Source organism: Apodemus sylvaticus, chromosome 2 (genome assembly GCF_947179515.1).
Source record: "Apodemus sylvaticus chromosome 2, mApoSyl1.1, whole genome shotgun sequence".
NCBI classification, from domain to species: domain Eukaryota; kingdom Metazoa; phylum Chordata; class Mammalia; order Rodentia; family Muridae; genus Apodemus; species Apodemus sylvaticus.
In genome coordinates this window covers 42294660-42315753 of record NC_067473.1, presented here as the reverse complement: position 1 = coordinate 42315753, position 21094 = coordinate 42294660, and the positions used below count along the sequence as shown (strand labels likewise).

Here is a 21094-nt window from a genome sequence, read left to right as displayed (position 1 = left end):
ACACTTCTTTCGTGTCTTTCTTTTTGTTGCTCTGTCTGACAGGATCTTACCTTAGCCCAGGCCAACTTAGCCAGTCAGACTTTCAGCAACCTGCCTTCAGCTTCCTAAGTGTTTAGGTCAAGGAATGGGCTGCCACACCTGGGTGTAATTTTTAGAATAATTTGAAGTCCTGAGGACCATATGGTTTTTTTTTTCTTGAGAATTTGTATAATTGGTTTAAATCCAGGCTCTAAATATTTAGAAAGTTGGACTTAATTCCTATTCATATTGATCCAGCCTTCAAGATTTGAAAGGTTCAAGATATCTCATCAGTTTCCCTCTGTTTAGTTCTTGTCTTCAAGGAAACTCTTGCTTGCTTATAGAGATCCGAATGCAATTAGTTCTTAGTGTAAAGTATTAAACTAGGAAAAACACATTTCTGTAACTGAAGCAAAAATACAAGATCAATTTTCCTCAAGTCCTTCTCAAAGGCTTTTAGTCTCAAGGGAATAAAGAAAAAGTAAGATTTTCTTAACCCATTAATACAGTTCCTTTCTGCCATGGCATATGAAATCAACACACTTGAGAGCTAGAGATGTCAGAAACCACTTAGTCTAGTACCCCTGCATTTAGAGATTACTAAATCCAACATCCTCCTCTTCTTAGGAGAGGCCTGAGAGCTAAGCAGATAAAGCCACTTGCCCTTCTAAATCTCTCTCGTGTCTGGTCTTCAAGCCCTCTACTTTCTCAGATACTTTTCCTACTTAAGCTATGAACGGCAATGGGACATGGGGGGTGGGGTTTAGTGTAGAAGGAAAAATGACTGGCTGTGTGCTTGAGTCCATTTTCATTAAGGATCACTAATATGAGTGATGTGTTTGGGCGACTGTTTGAGGGACACTTCTGTCCCTGTAGCTCAGACTAGCCCTTGCAAGCTTTTTGGCTACTGTTACGGGTAGCGTCAGGTGTCTCCTTGACACAAACCTATAGTCACTTGGGAAGGAGAACTTCAATTGAGGAATTGGCCTGTGGCCATATCTACAGGGTATCTTCTTACCCAATAATAGATGTGGAAGGACCTAGCCTGCAGTAGGAGATATACTCCATAGACCTGTGGATGTGGACTGTGTAAGAAAGCTTGCTAACCGTAAACCTGAGATCAAGCCAGTCAGTAGTTTTCCTCCATGACAAATACACAGTGTAAATTAATAGATATGCCTTGGTATATCTCAAAGCAGATGTTCTCTGTTTGACCAGACTCTGGCAATTATTTTTTTTAATAGGTGTTCAGAACAGTAGATTTCCTGGATATGGTGACTTTTCTGACAAATGACCTCAGGACAGACAGGTTTCACCTTCTTGTTGTACTTTCATTATTATTATTTCCTTGTGCCATTGTCATTGAAAGGATGTAATCTGGATTTATTGTTTTGCAGCTTTCTACTGGAAAATGGGTTAGGTAATAAAGCGTAGTCTGAACTGTTTCTCTTGGTACTTGAGGGGGGTCAGTCTTCATGTTTTCTTCGGTGTTCTGAAGATCCTAAGGTTGTTACGTGAACGGCAATGTCTTCTGTCACCTGTCTTCTTTTGAAAATTAGATTATCATAAGATGTAGGATAATTTATTTTAGTGAACCAAGATGCACCCCCTAGGGCTAATGGGTCATGCTTGTAATCTCAGCTACTCAGAAGACTGAGGCAGGAGGATTGTAAGTTCAAAGTGAGCATGGGATACAGAGTGACTTCAAGGCTCACCTTCCAAAGTCAGTGAGACATTGTTTCAAGATAGAGAGTCAAAGGAGGCTTCAGATAATAGCTCAGTGGTAAGGCACCGGCTTAGCAGACATGCAGCGCTGATGGGTTCATACCCCCTCCCCCTGACATGCAGTGCTGCCTCCTGCCCCCCCAAAAATCAAAGTGTTTCTCCCTTTCTTTCAATGAATGCTCTTAACATCTGTGTGTGTGTGTGTGCGCGCGCGCGCGTGAGTGTATGTATGTATTTTAATCAGCCTGCACAGGAACAAATTTTTCTGGTGACATTTTTATACATGCTTAGTTTTATTACCCCACACCCAGCCCTCCTACATGTCTGCCCCTGGTGTCTTCTGAGCACGCTCACTAACTTACATACACTAGTCGGAGTCTTTAGAGCTGCACCCTGTTTTCAGGTTCTTTCTTTGCCCCAGCTTCATTAGAGTGAGGGCAAAAGCATCCAGTGCTAGGAAACAGCAATGTGAAAATAGCATTGGGATTCTATTGTTAAAAATCAAGCATTTAGAAATGTTTTACAGAGGAAGCAGAGGTGGAGCCTGATGTGTAGTGGGAGAGAGATGGGCAGACGCATATGTATTCAAAATAATATACCACTTAATATTTGGTGGTGGAAGACAGATTTTTTTTTAAACATTATGTATGATACATTTGTGGTTCAGCAAGATCACTTGTAATAGTGCTTTATGCCTTTAATGATTTCCTTCTTATTGACATGATATATAGAAAACTAGAAGAGCTGGTTGCAGGTCCCATGCCACAATGCTGCCACTGGAAGCAGAGCGAGCTCTTAACATGACCCTTACCATGAACCAGAATCTCAGCGCTGTCTTTTATCATTTATTAGTCTTTAAAGTAGAGTGCCTTGCTCATGAAGCTCCGGAGAAACAAGAACAATAAGACACACAATTAATTAAAGTCTCTAGAATGAGCAGCAGCAGCATTAATAAAACATCATTCTCTAAAGCACACAGGAATTGCCAGTCCTCAGTGGGGAAAACCAGGATAAAAGTCTGTCTTTCATCATAGTCAGGAAGCTGAGTTTATTGACATTGGGTTGGTAGATTAAAAAAAAGGAAGAAAGACTTTTAGGCAGTACCCTGCTCCTCACTACACACAACATCTGGATTATTAATAGCAACTGTAAACTCATCTAAACTCTGTGCTCAATTTTACACATATATTCTTGGACAGACCACAGAAGAAATGTACAGAGTAAGTGATAGGCTTTTCAATGTGCTGATGAGAAAGCCAATTACTTAATGAAGTGCTTCTCAAAGTACTCTCTTCAACATCAGGAGCAATCTGTTAGGCGAATTCCAACCCACCCCTACCTTCATTGCTTCCACTTTTCATGCTTTATTTCAGACCAAGTCCCAGGTGTTCTGTCTACAGGCTGAAGTTTAAGCACCTTTGGCTTATACAATCATCTGTGACAATGCTCTGTTTGTGCAGCAGTTTCAGGTAGTATATTGGACTTTACCACTTACTAGGAATATGTCTACATAATGTGGAAATGGTGGTTCTCCAGTGCTTCCATTTGTAAAAAGAAGCCATTTAGCTAGAAATTTTTCTGTAGAGAGCTACCTAGGTCTAGTCTCTTACCACTGTAAATCACAGTTTTCTACCTTAAAGGTTCCTTGGGAATGAGATAATGACTGGTTCTGGCCATGTCTTGTAACCGTCCCTGAACATGGGTTTTGCTGTGCTTGCTCTTGGATATTATAAGCAAAGTCTCATGTTAGATATTTAAATGCCAAAGCATTTCTCATTGGCTGATTGGTAGAATGCACCCATTCAATGTGATGTTCACACAGTCCATTCTGGAGCGTTGGTGCTGTGTACCACATGCACAGATAAGACAGGCACAGGCATAGGCACAGGCACAGCTGGTTTGCTGTTTACTAGCTGCATGACCTCCTGAGTTGTAGTTTGTTCAACTAAAAAGAGAGGTGATGGTGTCTTGTAGATTAAATTCGGTTGTTTGAGAATACTTTGGAAAGCACGAGTGCTACATAAATGTGCAATCAAGTTCTAGAATGCCTTGAAGAACAGCTTCTGAGCTCAGATGTCTGGAGACATATGGTGATGAACTAGGTTGTCTTCATCATGTAGGGAGTGAGTGGGTTTATCAAGGGCTAGAGAAGTGTGGGATATGGAATCGGAGTAACACGGCCCTTATACGGACTTGTACTGTTTCTGAGTCTCTCTCTCTTTATTTTTAAAAAAAGATTTATTTATTATATGTAAGTACACTGTAGCTGTCTTCAGACACTCCAGAAGAGGAGCATCAGATCTCATTATGGATGGCTGTGAGCCACAATGTGGTTGCTGGGATTTGAACTCCTGACCAGAGGAAGAGCAGTCAGTGCTCTTAACCTCTGAGCCATCTCTCTAGCCCTTGAACCATATCTCAATCTTTATAGAAGGGCAAGACATTACATAGGTTTATTTATCTCTGTAGTCTGATAACAATGTCACCTGATGACACATCAGGATAACTATTCATTAGTGATGGTTCAGGCTAATTAAAAGCTTAAAAGCATTTCTCTCCTCCTCTCTCCCTTTCTCCCTCTCTTCCTCTCTCTCTCTTTCCATCCCTCCCTCCCTCCCTCCCCTTGCATGTGTGTGTGTGTATGTGTGTGTGTGTGTTTGAGAGAGAGAGAGAGAAATATATGAAGAAGAGTGTGTTCCTTAGACAGGGGTCATTGTTTTTGACTCTGGATTCTTGCCTATGGTTTTTGGAAACCTGAGAAAGCTTAAATATCTGACTTGGAGAAGACAGAGTTCAAAAACATTTAGTAAAATTTTCAGGTTTTCTAATGTAGGCTGAGTGGAAGACGAGACTTTTCTTCATGGCCCAAGTAGCACATCTGCAGGCCAGATTTGGGTATAGACTGCCAGCTGGTGGCCTCTGCTGTAGAATGTTCTGTAAACAAGATCTGTTATTATTGGATGCCCTGGAATTTATAATCCCCTCCCAGGAGCCGATGTGTCAGGGACCCTCCAAGGAATACATCTGTGTTTTCTTGTTACCCTCAGAATTAGCCCCCCCCCACTCCCAATCCCTGGGCCAGACCTATTTTGATATAGACTCCAGAGCCTTTTACATTTGTGCTGCTTAGTATTGGGGAGATTCTAAGTCCAGATGTCTAGGCAGTCAGACAACTACATCTCTTTTGAAGGGAGGCTTGCAGAAATGGCATTCCATGGTTCTCTCTCTAGGAGGTGGAACATCAGTCTTGCACACAGCTGCTGGATAGAAATGATCTATAGATCATCCATGCCTGTCTTTATTGCTCTCTTTTGTATGTATGTACCTTTGTGTGTGAGTGGGTAGAAGATACATGAGTATATATGTATGTGGAGACCAGTGAACAGTCTTGGATATTGTTCTTCAGTCACTGACCCTACCCCCTAGTGTAAACACATGGTCACTAATTGGCCTAGAATTTGTCAAGGCTAGACTGGCTAGGCAGTGTGCCCTGGGAACTTCCAGCTGCCACTTCCCAGTACGTGGGAAGAATATCCCAAAGGCACCATGGATATCCATCATTTTCAGGAAGTCAGTTACTGATTCCAGTTTCAATATGCCTTACAGAAAAAGGAGTTTGATGTGGACACCCTCAGCAAATCAGAGCTGCGGATGCTCCTCAGCGTGATGGAAGGTGAACTGGAAGCCAGAGATCTCGTGATTGAGGCCCTGCGGGTAAGAACTTTCTGGGGTGTGCCAGTAACAGTTCTGAGTGGGGCAAGGGCAGAGGTGCTTTTCCTCTTACTTTTCAAACCACTTGCATTTATGGTGTTAGATCAGGTTAATGTATACTCCTCACTCAAAACATCAGCCTTAACGAGACAAACTGAGGTCATGTGGTTGTCAAGATGATAAAAGGTGAGAATAAACCATTGAAAATGGGAAACTTGAGACATCACTATGTTAACAGGAATCCTTATATTTATTGCGTATTTGACCCTTGGACCTACAATTTTAGAAAGTTAGCACTTTGGTATCTTATATGCGTATGATAGCTGTAGGAGAAAATTAAAAGAATTATTTATAGAAATATTGCTGACTGATCATGGAAGAATCAAGTGATGATTTTCATTCTCAGAAACTCAAGAGTTAAAGTGAAAATGTTCATGTCTTCAAATTATTTTTATCAGAGTTTTCAATAGCTTAAGAATATTTCTATAATGGCTTACAAAGAATGTCATTTGCCTCAGTTACATTTTCTTTTGGAAATAATGTTAAAGTCTCTTGATGCAATTTTCTGATTAGAATTCTTCATCTTGACTTGTTTTAGTCTATAGGCAGCTATAGGTTTCAGTTTTGTTTATTTTTTTCCCTCTTCTATATCCATTTGTATGTAATTAGATTAGCTTGGCTCTCCGTATTTTGGCAAAGGGGATTGTAATCATTACATACAAAGCATGGGTTTATCTTATTTCACTAAAGATTATTTCCTTAAACCTTCTTCTCCTAGGGACATGTTATTTAAACATGTGAGAATCTGTAACTTGTCAGCTGATTGTTGCTTGTGACAAGAGCTTTTATGGTGAAGAAGGGAGCTAGGGATGGTGGATGGTCACATAAGATGCGCAAGAGTGAACCCAGCTTTTCAGGGGCACACCCAGCTGTACAGGGTAGGAGTAGAAGCCCTGAGTAGGAGTGGAAGCGGTTCCTGGATTTCACATCTAGAAACTGTACCGTAGGTAGGTTGTTTCCCATCGACTCCATGGCCAACAGTTTGCTCATACAACTGGAGTTTGGTTGTATCATCCGTGAGGCAACACCGACGTGGGGATTGTAAATCGGGAGCTTTACTCAGTAGACAATAGCACAGTTTGGTTGTGAGTGTTGTCTGTCCTGTTCCACACTGAGAACATAGCACTGGCATGTGTGACTCTGCTACAGAATGCAGTCACCAAGTCACTTATCCCCTTAAAACCAAACGGAAACGCAGGACTCCAGCTTGTCCTTGGGTGTTTTTCTATTCTGTGTTAGGAAGAAACACACACTGGCCCTGGGCATCTGCCCACTGTTTACCCATGCCGCTGACACTTAGCAGATTCTTCATTTTGTGTTTTAGAAGGCACATGTATGTTTCTTTAATTGCAATATCTCCAACTGGAAGAGTACGAGGAAAGGTTCCCCAAGTAGCAAGCGTCTGTCTTCAATAGTATCAGAGTTTGAGTTACAAGGAGTCTTACATGGCCCAGTGAGTGCTGTGAACCCTTCTCAGATCCCATTTCTCATGCTCATAAAGTATTGTTCTTGGGCTTGGCTAACCCACCATGGACATGGATAAATTGGAAAGTTAAGTAGGATGAATTAAAGTTTAAAAAAATATATAAGTAAAAATCTCAGTTGATTATGACATAATCATATCCTGTTCTCTAATAGAACTTACAGTAAGTGGGGGAGATTTTAGAGGAGTTGGGGGTGGGTAAACTGTAATCAGAATGTATGGAAAAAATTACTTTTAATAAAATAAAAAGGGCCGGGCCACGGTGGCGCACACCTTTAATCCCAGCACTTGGGAGGCAGAGGCAGGCAGATTTCTGAGTTCAAGGCCAGCCTGGTCTACAGAGCAAGTTCCAGGATGGCCAGGGCTATACAGAGAAACCCTGTCTCGAGGGAAAAGAAAAAGAAAAAGAAAAAGAAAAATAGAAAAAAATATGAATTGCCATTTATGTTCATGCTCCTGGGAAGATGTGATGAGCTTATGGCTGGTTGCACCTACTTACAGCATTGCTGTAAAAGCACAGTCGCAGGAGAATCCTGATCTACACCTACCATCGTGTTGACTCAGGCACAGGGAGGTGGTTTTACTGAAATGGTGAATGAATTCTGGTGAAGTTCCCCAAACAAAAGTGCATGTGTAGCCAGGCCCAATGGTACGTGCTGATGATGCAGGAAGAGTCAAGGAGACCAGCGTAAGTTCAAAACAAGCGTGTTCTACATAGCAAGACCTCATGTCAAACAAAACAAAACAAACAGAAAAAGAAAGAAGGAAAGGAAGAGTACACGTTTACATGGGAAATGAATCTCTACAACATTCAGGTTTTTAAAATAATTTAAATAAGTTGTTTAGTGATAAAATGGAACTCCTCTTTTGTCTCAAGATGGTCACACTGAAAGTTTTAATGGGAGGAATAAACTGAGTGACATTTACAAGTTCGAAGAGGATTTCCAAAATTCCTGGAGGCAGGCAGATCTCTGAGTTCAAGGCTAGCCTGGTCTCTAGTGTGAGTTCCAATACACCCAGGGGTACACAGAGAAACCTTGTCTTGAAGAACCAAAGAAGAAAATAAAAGAAGACAAACAAGATCATAAATGTTTGGCTAACTCTCCTCCTTGTCCCTTAAGAGCCAGTTAACGAGAAAACAACCGTTCTGCCCTTCTTCAGCATAGCCCACGGAGAAGCGCTAGCTGAGACCCATCGCCTGTGTTTAAAGATGAAATCAAACAAACCGACAAAGTGAAACCCTAAGAAAAGAAGATGCATCCAGGACCACACATGGGCTTACATAGGAGCCTTTCTCGTCATCGCACAAACCCTCTATGGAATTCGGCGTGTGAGATGATCTTAAAAGCTTTCTCAACAAAATGATGTTTATGATCTATTTAAATATTTAGAGATCTGGTTTAAAGAGTGGGTACTAATGGAATTCTCACATACCTGTGGTACCTGGAATAGACTCAAGTGGCAGGATTTACTATTGTACTAGTCAAATATTTACTCGGGTCCAAATGTGCCTTCCAGTTACTGTTTTCTTCACTGTGCAGCAGAACGAGGCTGACTGGCCAATTAATGCCACAGACAGAAATTGAGAAGAAAGGACGTGAAGAATTTTATTTCATATTAGGAAATGAACGTATCTATAAATTAAGAACCAAAACTCTTTAAGCAGAAACCAGTATAGCATATATCTGCAAATAAAGTAATTTTGTTTTTTTTTTAAGTAAAACAAATATATTTGAGCTTAATAATCGAAATAAGGGATAACTAATTTGTACCTTGAAGTGTATTATATGTGCATATGACTTTACTGTGAAGTACCCCAAATCTTTAGAATTTAAAAATCTGTTTCACATGATCCTCCTGGTTGTTTTGACTTTCAAGTTATAAAAATTGCATTGATCATTAGAGAGTTAGCAATAGACTTTTCAGAAGGGTCCATAAATATAAGTTTGGGGTAAGGCAGATTATAATGTGTATCTTGGCATTTTTTAATTCTTTTCTTTTTAAGAGAGAAACTACTTTCCATATAAAAAATGCATAGCGTTATAACCATAATGACTTTAAAAATTGTGTAAACAATACTCTTGGACCTGGTTTTGCTCTGTAGGCCAGGATGGCTGTGAACTTGTATCCCCCCTCTTCCCTTCCCTCCTCCTTCCCCTCCCTTGCCTTCAGCCTCCTAGATGCTAGGATTGCAAGCAGGTACCACAGTATGTTCTTCTAAGTATGTCCTTTCCTGATAAGAAGAAAACTGTATTTTAACAAGAGCAGCCTGGACTACTGACATCCCTGGGTGAAGGTTGTCTGTATGCGTCTTTCCCCTTTTCTTACCTGAGATAAACGAAATTGTCTGTACTAAGGACAGCAAATCCTCCTCTTAAACTATATAAATAGGCTAACTGTAGCTGGCAGATTCTCAGTTATTTGCATTGGAATTTTAAAAACTTGACCATTTTAACATGACTTTACATAAAATGCACTTTTAGCTCTGGTAATCTAAGGGTCTATCAAATGACATAAATGCCTAGACAAAGGGACGGTGTAAGCAGCTGTCTAGGGGAACTCAGTTACAGTAGAAGTTCCTTTCTCTCTCAGTGGTTTGAAGCTGAGCGCTGAGAGCTGCAGAGCCAGCTCTGTGCCAAATCCTCACCTAACTGCCTGGATTATTTCTGTCTCCCGCCCCTCCTGAGGGATTTGGACTCCTCTGTGTGGTAGAAGCTTGATTTTGGGCAGCTCCACACACCAGTGTATAGCAAGAAGAAAGGGAGGGCATGGACCACAAGCACAGCTTTTTGCATCACGCTCGAGAGTTTCTGGAGTTGGACAGGGTGTTGAATGCTTATTAGTGCAGTGCAGGAGGCAGAGGCAGGAGGATGGAGAGCTTGAGGCCAGCTACAGAGTGAGACCCTGGCAAAGATAAACAAAAATATGTTCAATGAATACTTAACTAGATACCAGGCAGAAAGTTAAAGTGAAGTTAAGGTGTATGAAGTAGAGACATAGCACAGCAAACATATCAGAAAAGTGCTGTGTCTCAACTTTGTATATTTTAAAATGAATTCTTCCTGGTACTGTCATTTATGCCAGACTTTGCTGCTTCTCGAACTATCACCGAGTAGTGTTTAGTGGTTTTGTAGTTTGATCTACATTTTATAATCAAGTAGAACAAAAACCTGATCTACTTATTGGACTTTTAAGTGATAATACTTTAAAGTAAAGCAGGTTTTTCTCAACCTCAGCACTGTTGCTGTTTGGGACTAGATTCTTTTGAAGGGCGGAGAAATTATCCAATATGCCTTCAGGAGGTCAGCAGCATTCCACATTGGCCTTCCCCTAACCCATGCTTGCCAAAAGCATCCTCCACAGCTGTGGTGAGAAGGAAGGTCTGCTAGGAGAGAGACAATTGCTCCCAGGGGCTCAACACCATTCTAACGTTGTATTGACCACTAGAAATGCCACTTTAAAGACTTTATTTGAAAGAAAAAAAAAAAAACATAAGTACTCTAAATGATTTGAACCATTATGGTACAGTGGTTTCCTTGTGAAGCACTGACCCTTTGGAGCCCATTTTAACAAATGTTATGACCCTTTCTGAATATGCCACATATTTTACTATTTAAAATTGCAATAGAGTTTCTTTTCCAGAACTTAAGTGCTTTTGCTTTTCAAAGTGAAATATACTTATGATTGTAATTCTCAGTGTTGGAATCTTGATTCATAACACATGGTGCTGGGAAGGCTCTGGAGGCTCTCACAGAATAAGCAGGTGCCCACCTGTCCACTGACCTGGGTCCCTAGTGCCAGGCAGAACTGATATGCTCCACTCTGGCTTTAAAAGCTGCCATCCACCAAGGGTTGTGAGCATCCCTTGTACGGTGTGTGTGTGTGTGCTAAGTGTTGATACATCATACCAATCTGGCTTCTCAGTTTCAACTAAGTAAAAGTCTTTCAGAATTCCCCTATGATTGCTATCAGTCGATTGACCAAAGTATATTTGTTTTGTGTATGTTGTGCACTGTACAGAATGGATTTGCTGAGCAGAGCCAAATTTCTGAAAACAAATTCATCCTTTTCCTTTCCTGTCCACGGAGATAAGACCTTTCCATGTCTAGCAAAAGGAGGGAAGCAGTGATCAGGATTGGAGTAATTTCTGTAGCCAAACCAGTTTTCATAAAGTGCAAATAGCCAGTGATTTTTAAAATACTATTTTAGTTTGTTTAGTAAGACAGAAGCAGAAACTATCAATTTTCATTCTGATAATTTTATTTTCTTTAGTGATTAGTTACCATGGGTTAAAGAAAAAAAAAAGAATACAGAGGAAAAAGAGCAGTCTATATGCTAAGAAATCAAGGGGATGGTATACGTACACAGGTCTAAGTCCAGAGGCCACCTACTGGCGTTTCTTGACTTTGTGTCCCGAATTGTGCCAGGGACACATGATAATGTAGGAAGACATAGAGATGCTGCATTAAGAAAAGCAGAGACCTCCCGAGAATGCAAGTAGGTTAGTAAGTAGGGGAAAGGGATCCACTTTAACAAAAAGAAAAAGCTGGGCCACAGGCTCATACATGACTTTAAAAGGCCATTCAGACAGCATCTGCTTTCTCATTTCTGCAGCTGCTGGGTTGGTTGTGTGTAGCCCAGGAGGACAAGGGGCTCGAGTCACTTCTGTCATATGTCTGTCCCCATCTCTATCAACTCTCCTCACTCAGTGATGAAGCTGTAAAAGTGTTTATGTTACCAGCCTGGGCCCAGTTAGTGAGCCAGAGAACTAACTGAGCAGTGCTTCCTTAGTTAGAATACTAACTAACCCATTATGAAAATGTCTGTAATCGACAGGAACTGCCAATGGCGCTTGGGGATCTCAGTGATGGATCCCTCGAAACTGGGAGCAGTGCAGAGTCAGTTACACATAGGAAGGCAGGACTACGGTTTTGCACAACTTGAAGATAATACGGTTACAAGGACCATCCGATCACCATGACCTGAAAAATTAGGATGTTCTTTCAGACATTTTGGTAACATTTTACCCATATTGTTCTAGCATGCAAAGGCTAAGGTACAAGTTAGGAATTTGTGGAAGATTTTTCCTTGTATTTATGTTTAATGTTATATCTTGGTTAGGAGAAGATAATAAGAGTTTGAAGCAACACCCTCGGAATCCTACTAATTTTCTTCTAGTTGGAACAATTAGGAGGGAAATTTGGAGCTTTCTTTCTACCTTTCTAATGTTCTCAGTCAAACTCTTAAGTACATTTTTGCTTGCTTGTTTTGAGTTGTTTGTGGTGCTGGAGATTGGACCCAGGCCCTTGCATATTATTCTAGTTTGTTTTTAGTTGCTTCAATACACACCATGACCAAAAGCAACTTGGAGGGTAGAGGAAAGGGTTTATCTGAGGGTGCAACTAAAGGCAAGAGCCCGAGGGCAGGAACTCAAGCTGAGGTGCTTACCCCTCCCTCCCAAAGCTTGCTCTGATACAATTTAGGACCTCCTGCCAGGGGTGGCACAGACCACCAAGGATTGATCAACCCTGCATCAACCATTAATCAAGAAAATGCCCCACCAGCTTGCATCCAGACCACACTGATTGGGACATTTTCTCAGCTGAGGCTCCTCCTTCCCAGATGCCCCTAATTTGTGTCAGGTTGACAACATCTAACCAGCTAGGCCAGCACTTTGGCACTAAGGTGTATCCCTAGCCCTGTATTAGTGTATTTTGAGTCAGTGTCTTGATTTGTTCCCAGAATGGCTGTGGACTTGTAATTGTCCTGCCTTGGTCTCTCTTAAGTAGCTGAGATCTTAGGTCATGTCACCATCTGTAGCCATCACATTTTTTATTATTTTATTTTTATTTACTTATTTTTTTTTCTTATTCACTTTACATCCCCCCTCCCCCACTGCCCCCTTCCCAGTCACCCTCTCCCACAATCCTTCCCCATAGCCCCTCCCTTTCTCCTCTGATCAGGTGGGGACCCCTCTGTGGATCCTTTCATTCTGGCACTTCAAGTCTCTGCAAGGCTAGGCACTTCCTTTCCCACTGAGGTCAGACAAGGCAGCCCAGTTGGAGGACCATATCCCATTGAGAGGCAAGAGCTTTTGGGATAGCCCCCCCTCCAGTTGTTTGGGACCCATATGAAGACCACATCTGCTACATATGTGTGGGAATGCCTAGGTCCAGCCCTTGCATATGTTCTTTGGTTGGTGGTTCAGACTCTGAGAGCCTCAAGGGTCCAGGTTAGTTGACTCTGTTGGTCTTCCTGTGGAGTTCTTATGCCCTTTAGGGCCACAATCCTTCTTCTGTTCCCAAGCTCCATCCACTTTTTTGGCTGTGGGTGTCTGTATCTGTCTGTGTCAGCTGCTAGGTGGGGCCTCTTCAGAGGACAGCCTTAGCAATCACTGTTTTATGAAATGAAATTAAAATAGCAATATCTTGTATTTCAAGTGGTAACTGCAAAGAAAAGAGAAAGAAAAACAGAAGTTATATGCATTATTAATTCAACAGATATTAACTGTTCTGTGATGTTCTTCGCTTGTCCCGGATATCAAGAGAACAGCAGAAAATGTGGGCCTGATATCATTCTCTTGGATCTTAGATGCCAGGACATTTAACTGACAAGAGAAAAAAAAATCTCAGCAGGTATTCTTGAGAGTTTAGCTGAGCAAAATGATGGCTTATGAAATGGGTAGTCAGAGGATTCAAAGCAGCTACTGGGCAGTGTGGATGGGGAGTCTTTATAGACAGAACAAGTAAAGTCCTGGAGCAGCCTGATTGGTTTCAGCCAATCCTCTGTTTTATTTGAACACGGGCTGATCCCGTGACAGCTAGTGATTGCCTGAGGTTTGATTGTTCACCATTGGCTGACACTCAATTGTTACTTTTTTTTTTAAATTAGGTTTTCAGTGTGTCTACACTAAGTTAGACTGGCTTTCCAAATATAGGAACTCAAACTATGGAAACAGCTGCATGCTAGTAGTGTCTGGGTTTTTTTTTTTTTGTTGTTTTGTTTTGTTTAAATGAAATAAAAATATTAAAATCGAAATCTATTATGTAGGGAAAGAGACAAATGCTATGAGGGAGGGTGAAGGGGACAGTGTAATTCTAGATCGTGTTAGAGGACAGAAGGTTATCTAGCTGTAGACCTGCCATATTGGGAACTCAGCTGAAGGAAAGTGTTCAGGCAAAGGTAGAAAGCACAAGGTCCTCATTGGGGCAAGGACAGCGGATATTTATCAGCTGCAGAAGGGAGAGTGAAACAGGGCTGGGGAAAGACAGTGACAGACATGGTGTTTGCATTTTATCACCCTGATCATGTGAGAAGCCACATGAGTGTTTAACTATGAATGGTTGGTGTGCATTTTCTAAATGATAATTTGTTGCTTTTTTAAATTATAGTCCATTGAATTGTTCAATAAAATTTTCAGTTTATCTAATTTATATAATTTAAATACATCACCAATCTGAAACTGCTGGAGAGACCTCAGAGAGCCAGGGTGCTTATGAGACAAATCCCCTGGGGATGATGATCAAGTCTCCTGGGACCTTTCCAAGACATCCACACCACACTTCTTGTTACTTTTATTGCTTAGCAATGGAGTGTTTTTCTTCAGATCATTTCGATTTAGTCAATTATGAATGTTATTGAAGACTGGCTTAAATTAAGACTGATTAGGAAAGTCCCCCACCAGGCATCTTTTTAAAAGACAAAGTTCTGCCTTCAATTTTATTTTCTCCAAGTGTAGTTTTATCTTAGTCCGCTTTCGATTGTTAAATTACATGAGTTTTATTTTATTTTACTTTATTTTGGTTGCCTTCTTCCTGAAGAGTGTCAGCCATCTATGTATTCCCAAGAGAACTTGCGTTCAAATTCCTTTAAGCTTTCTTGTGTAGATTATGGTAAGTGGCTGAAGACTGCTTTCTAGAAGGAACCTGTCAAGTGCAGCAGGGATCTTCCAACAGGGTCTGTCAGTCCCCAAGCACCCATACAGGCTTATTTGAGTAGACTTCTGGAATATCTGTTACCACTCAGTAACCCCACACAAAACAGTTCCCCTTGGAATAAACAAGTCTCTTATCAGCCTGGAATCCTTCTGATGAGTCACTCAAGGAAACACACCCTACATAGTGTCTAGATATTGTGGATGTGTCAAAATGGAAGTGTATTTCACGTGGGTATGCTGGTTTCCTTAAGAATCTTGTCTGTCTTCATTTCTTTTCACTCTTTTGTTTTAGAGATGAGACCTCCTTATGTTTTTAGGCTGTCTTCATGTACCTAGGCTCAGGTTATCCTCCTGCCTCAGTGCCCTTCTGTGTCATACCCAGCTTGGTACTAAGTTTTAATGGTTAAGTCTAATAATCTTAATATAGTGTGTCTTTTAATTCAAGTCAATTTTTAATATAGTTTTTTTTAAATTCAAGTCTAGACAGAAAAATTAAGTTTAACTGTTGTATTTTACAAAAACAACGATTTCCACTTTGTTTCATGGATATATTTTTATCTTTCATACCTCCGTTTAGATTTCCTTTTGACAACATCCCCACCTACAGACACACTTCCTCCTGGAGAGTTCTGACTCTTTCATATCTTTTGTTTATTATCATCATCATTATTTGCTTTGCTTTTTAAATCTAGGTTCTGCATATGAGACTGGCAGTTAAGGTAGATTATACACTCTTATATAAATAGAATGGATGGCTGTTTTAATGTCACAGCTCTGGCCTGGCTTAGCCAAAGACATGCTTGTACTATACAGATTAAATATCATAATATACCAACCTATAGTCAAGTCTACAGTAGTTAAAAAAAAATACTTACATCTCTGCTTGTCTTTGTAAAACGATTCTCCTACCCTATGCAAAAACCTTTTAATCTCAGTGAATTACTAGAAGTGTAGGGCAAATCTTGGTTCCTTCCCTGTTCCTGACTTCTGTGGTATAGGTATTTCCTCTTATTCCTCCCAGGAGAAACAACACTTTCAAATCAGAGTGGCAGATAAGAGCCAAAGCAATCAACAAGATCTGCTGTACTCTTGGCAAACCTGAGGCAAGGTTGCAAATAACTGGTTCTGTGGAATCGGACAGGTTACATGGAAGGTCACATGTCATTGGCCAGAGAGAAGTAAGGGCCACTGTCTTTGCATGGGTGGAAGCAGCTGCCTTCTGAAAGTCTGCTGCTGGTCAGTCAGGACAGTGCCTTTTAGGAAGAGTTACAGCTTTTGTTAGAGACCTCAGCCAGCATTTTCTTAAACAAAACTGTTCCCTTCCAAGTAGGACTTGGGAATGTTGAGAACACTTGGCGTTGGCAACTTGTGAAGAAGAACACTGTGAAAATTGGACCAGAGAGTCACTGCGTGTGTACTTGTCTTTGCGTTGCTACTTTGTTTGCCACAGGGCTCCAGTTAGGGTCCCGCATTGTGTTAGAGCTTTTGACTTTGGTCATGGTGAATTTAGACTTGTGATTTAATCACTGTATATCTCCATGCTCTGGCCTATCAACTCTGTTCCCCATATCTCTACATGTTGAGAATATAATTTATATTATGTTAGATCTTTTGATCTTTTTCAATGGAATTATTTTCAAGTGTGCATGAATAATTCTGTTTATAACTGCTATCATCAAAAAGTAGAAAACACAGTGAGGTCTTCTGTTCTTTTAGATCAAAATAGTTATTTTCCCATAACCTCTTTCTCCCATCCAACAAAAGTGGGCCCTTATTGTTGTTGAAATTGTCTATTGGGTAAAATTTAAGCATATGGAGAAGGAAAAGGACTTAACAGTTTAAGGGTTTGTTTCTAAGCTGGACACTTCACATGCATTATCTTTTATCTCTGTGAAATCCCCCGAGGTCAAGGAGCACACCTGTGATTTAGGAATGGAGACTCCAAGACTGAGTGTGTCAGTTTCTGTCTGACTTCTAACCTCATTCTCAAAGAAGTTAAGCATTTGCCTAGATCTGGTTCCTTCCTCTCACTCTAAGTGATCTGATTTCTAGGACTTCCCTCCCCCACAATTGTAAACACCAAAAGCTGTACAGTAACTACAAGGAATTGCTATCTTCTGAGGTTTAGTGTTTTGTAGGTCCCTTTCAAGAGATTGCAGATAATTATAAACAGAAAGGAATTCTCAAGAATTCCAAGATCTTACTTGAATGGAAGTTCTGACACTGTAAAAGAGCATCATTGAATACTAATATTTGCTCTTCATTAATTTTCATATAGAGTTTGTACTATCTATAATTAGGGAATATGATTGTGTCAACTTTACCTGGGTGTACCTTAAGGGGGAAGATTTCTGTGAACAGGCACAGAAATGCCAAATAGACTGCTGTTTCTGTCCTCATCCTCCACCCACTGTTTAGACTAAACCTGTCTCCTGTTGTTATAGTTCATTACTCATTCTTTTCTCTTCTACTACATTTTCCCAAATCAGTTTTTGGTTTGAGTCAGAACAAAAGAAGGGAGGGAGGGAGGGAGGGAGGGAGGGAGGGAGGGAGGGAGAGAGAGAGAGAGAGAGAGAGAGAGAGAGAGAGAGAGAGAGAGAAGAGAAAGAGAGAGAAGAGAGAGAAAGAGAGAAAGAGAGAGAGAGAAAACACTAATACTCTATCACTTTCACCCTCCCTCCCTGTGATGATTTTTATATGCTTGGCCTAGGGACCATCACTATTTGAAAGTCTGGCCCTTCCAAATAATAGGTTGACACAAGTGACACAAGTAGGTGTGCCACTGTGGAAGTCGGCTTTAATACCTTAGACCTAGCTGCCTAGAAGCCAATATTCTGCTAGCAACCTTCAGATGAAGATGTAGCTCCTCCTACACCATGCCTACCTGGACACTGCCATGCTTCCTGCATTGATGTTAAATTAAATGTTGCCTTTATAAGAGTTGCCTTAGTCATAGTGTCTGTTCACAGCAGTAAAACCCTAAGATACTTTCCCTGTACTGACTTCAATGAATAATCTTACATTTTCCCCAGTCAGTAATGGCCATGTAACCAAATGCAATGCATTCAGATCTTGGTGAATTTAAGCCAAAACACATACAGCAACAAAGCACTAGAGGAGAAAATGTATTACCTGCAGTAGGTAAAGAGCCTTCCTGCAGGAAGCCCAGACACTGAAATCACTTTGAGGCCAGGGCTGGAGTGTGCTCCTTCAAGAATGTTCCTGAGCATGCTCAGTACAAAGTCACAGTCCAAGAAGAAATATCTTTGGGTGTGCTTAGTTTGAACTCTTGTGGTTATGCTCAATTTTCTTCAGATGGTTCCTCTCAGCATATTCTAAGTGAAAGACCACTTTGAAAATGTGTTATGAGTTTCCCCTAAAGCCACCCTCTTCACATAACGGCTATGGTTATCTAGGAAAGGTAGCTGATGAAAGCCAGAAGAATGACAAGCACTACCCATGAAAAAAGTTTCATGTTTTAAGTTATTAGAGTATCAAAATGCAGTTACATTCACAAAATAGACATTAGAAGAAATAAGATTTTTTTAAATTTTATATCTTATTTTTATAAGAATGCTTTGCCTGCATGTATGTCTGTGTGCCTGGTTGCTATGGATGTCAGAAGAAGATATCAGATCTCCATAGACTAGGAATTACATGAGCCATGGTGTAGGTGCTATGTGTCAAACCCAGGTCTTCTGCAAGATCAACCAGTGCTCTTAACTACTGAACCATCTGATCAGCTCTCTGAAATAAGTTTTACATTATTTTAAAGAAGTCTCTAAATAAAATGTGCAAGTTGGCATGAAGGTGATGATAACCAGTCATTGGTGAGTGTCCCCTCCTTCTGGAGTGACACTCTGAAAACATCAGCCAAGCATGGTGTTATATACCTGTAATCCTAACAGCAGAGGCTGAGGCAGGAGAATCCTGAGTCCTTGCCTATGTCTCCAGATCCAAAAATGTAAAAGGCAGTGAGCTTTCTGCTCAAGTGCCTTGACAAAAATAATACAATCTCACTGATGGAATTAAGCGAAGCTACATCTCTGCATGACTATATCAACAGTTCCATGGAGTTTTGTTCCCATTTGGAAAGTGGTAATAAGATGTCAGGAGGGTTTGGGGAAGGAAAGGTTGGTTGGAAAATTAGTGGAAGAATTTTAGAAAACCTTAATAGGCATTGTTAATAGGTTGAATTCTTAATGAGCTTAAATTCCTAGCAGTTGACAGTTGAGATTCTCAGTAGGCTCTGGGGTAGGAAAAAGGAAATGGTAAAAATAGTGTTTAAGGGAGATTATGTTGGCCTCTTTTGGAAACAGATTGACAGAGAAGGGGAGAATACTGATCTGAGGCAGCAATTATAGTTGACATTTGTGAAGGTGATGGCTCTAAGTGGAGGTGATGCATTGTGTGTACATGTTTGTGGGGGTCTCTAATAGGACTTGCATAAGACCTGTGGTTGCTAGTCAAACTAATTACTCCAGTATATGTGTGCAATGGCTCCTAACTTCTAAGAGAAAATATTTGTTCTCAAAGCAGTTTGATATCAGGACAGAAGGTTTTACTGTTGTTTTTCCTTAAGGACTTTTTATTTGTGTGTGGGGGTGGGAATCACATGCCTGCTCTCATTCTCCCAAACATGTTTTCAGCAATTGTCATTCAACATTTAACTAATAAATATTCCTTGGGGCTTTGCTGCCATCTCTGGTGCTATGCTGGGTGGTAGGAAACTGGCACCAACTAGACAATCCTTTTTGTTTTGGAATTACTACTTAGGAAAGGTCACAGACCATAATTAACAAGTTCCGCCCTGTAAGTAAGTAAGTGAGTGTAAGATGCTTTTCCAAAATCCTGTCCAGTCAGCCTGTTTTGTAGCCCCTAGAACACAGCTGAGGCTTTTATCTGAGGGCTTCAGTCCACCCAACACTTTTCTCAGGTTAAAAGGAATTCTTTCTTGGGAAATTGTATGTTTACTCACACAAGGAGAACCCCAAGCAGGCTTTTCTCTCAAGAAAAGTCTGAACCCTGGAATGAACCCTCTGTGGGGTTCTGACCTGTAGACATGTTCTGCTCCAGGGCAGAAAAGATGCAGAGGTATGACCAGGTTCTTGTTTTGTCTTCCATTACTATGTGATAAAGCACTCTAGGACTTAATGATTTTAAATAATGAGCCATTTCCTCTGCTTTGAAATGTAAGCTTTTGGCTGGTTTGGGTGAGAGCAGCTCATTGCCTCTACCTATTTTGGACCATCTGCATTCAGAATGGCTCCCCTATGTTTTTTTCTGTCTGTTGGGAGCTCAGTGAAGGCTACAAGTCAGAGCATCCTTGTCACACAGTGGCAAGGATCTAATAGGGGATCTCCTTCAGGACAGAGTGTAGACTTTGCTCATTTCTTAGAGCCTAGACCACAGCCACTGACTGTCAAAGTCTACTGTTCAGTCACATCAACATCCTTGAAGGTAGACCTGACCACATAGGAATGCCATGGAACTTGAGGATAATTAATACGTTCAGGAAACTGCTAACCACTATCTCCTGAGCTCTATCTGCTAATCATGCTGTTTAGTACTTTATGTGAATTAGCTCATTTAATTCCCCACAAGTACCTTTAGAGAGATATACTATTATCTCTCCAAGGTTCTCGGTCAAGTGTTGTGTTCTGCGCCACACAGCAAAGTGTCTGGAAAGCTTGACTCTGGTGTATCTTCTTAACTGCTCACCTGTGTAATTAGTAGAGAGAGCTAGATAATAGCCCCTAATGATAATGTAAGGCAGGCTTGTGTAAGTGTTAGAAAAGTACAAGTGAATGGATTCTAATGAAGGTGCAGTATAAAGGACTTCTGGGAAGAGGTAGCATTCCAGGACTCTGTTGAAGACTGACTACTTTAGAGATCAGGAAGAAATGTATCTGAATCTGAAACGCCTGATCCAAGATGCTTGTGTACTCTGTACACGGTGAGGAAGGTAACTGTGAAAAGAATACAGGGAGTTGATGGATGTAGCAACCTGACTGTAAGTGGTGCAGACTTGGACAACTGGTAGACCTGTGCTGAGGCAAGAGGATTAAAAATGGAACTTGGGCCACATAATGAGACTGTATCTTAAAAGAAAGGAAGTTGGGGACAGATCGGGGTAAATATTATCAAAATACATTTGTATA

At 40.8% G+C, this 21094-nt stretch overlaps 1 protein-coding gene across 1 annotated transcript in view; it reads left to right on the top strand.

Moving 5' to 3' along the window:
• The window catches only part of Cttnbp2 (cortactin binding protein 2), a 152905-nt gene that overhangs the window by 8616 nt on the left and 123195 nt on the right, over positions 1-21094 (top strand). Inside the window, exon 2 of the mRNA XM_052173270.1 lies at positions 5350-5457. Within this exon, the coding sequence (XP_052029230.1) occupies positions 5350-5457 (108 nt within the window). The remainder of the gene's footprint in view (positions 1-5349; positions 5458-21094) is intronic.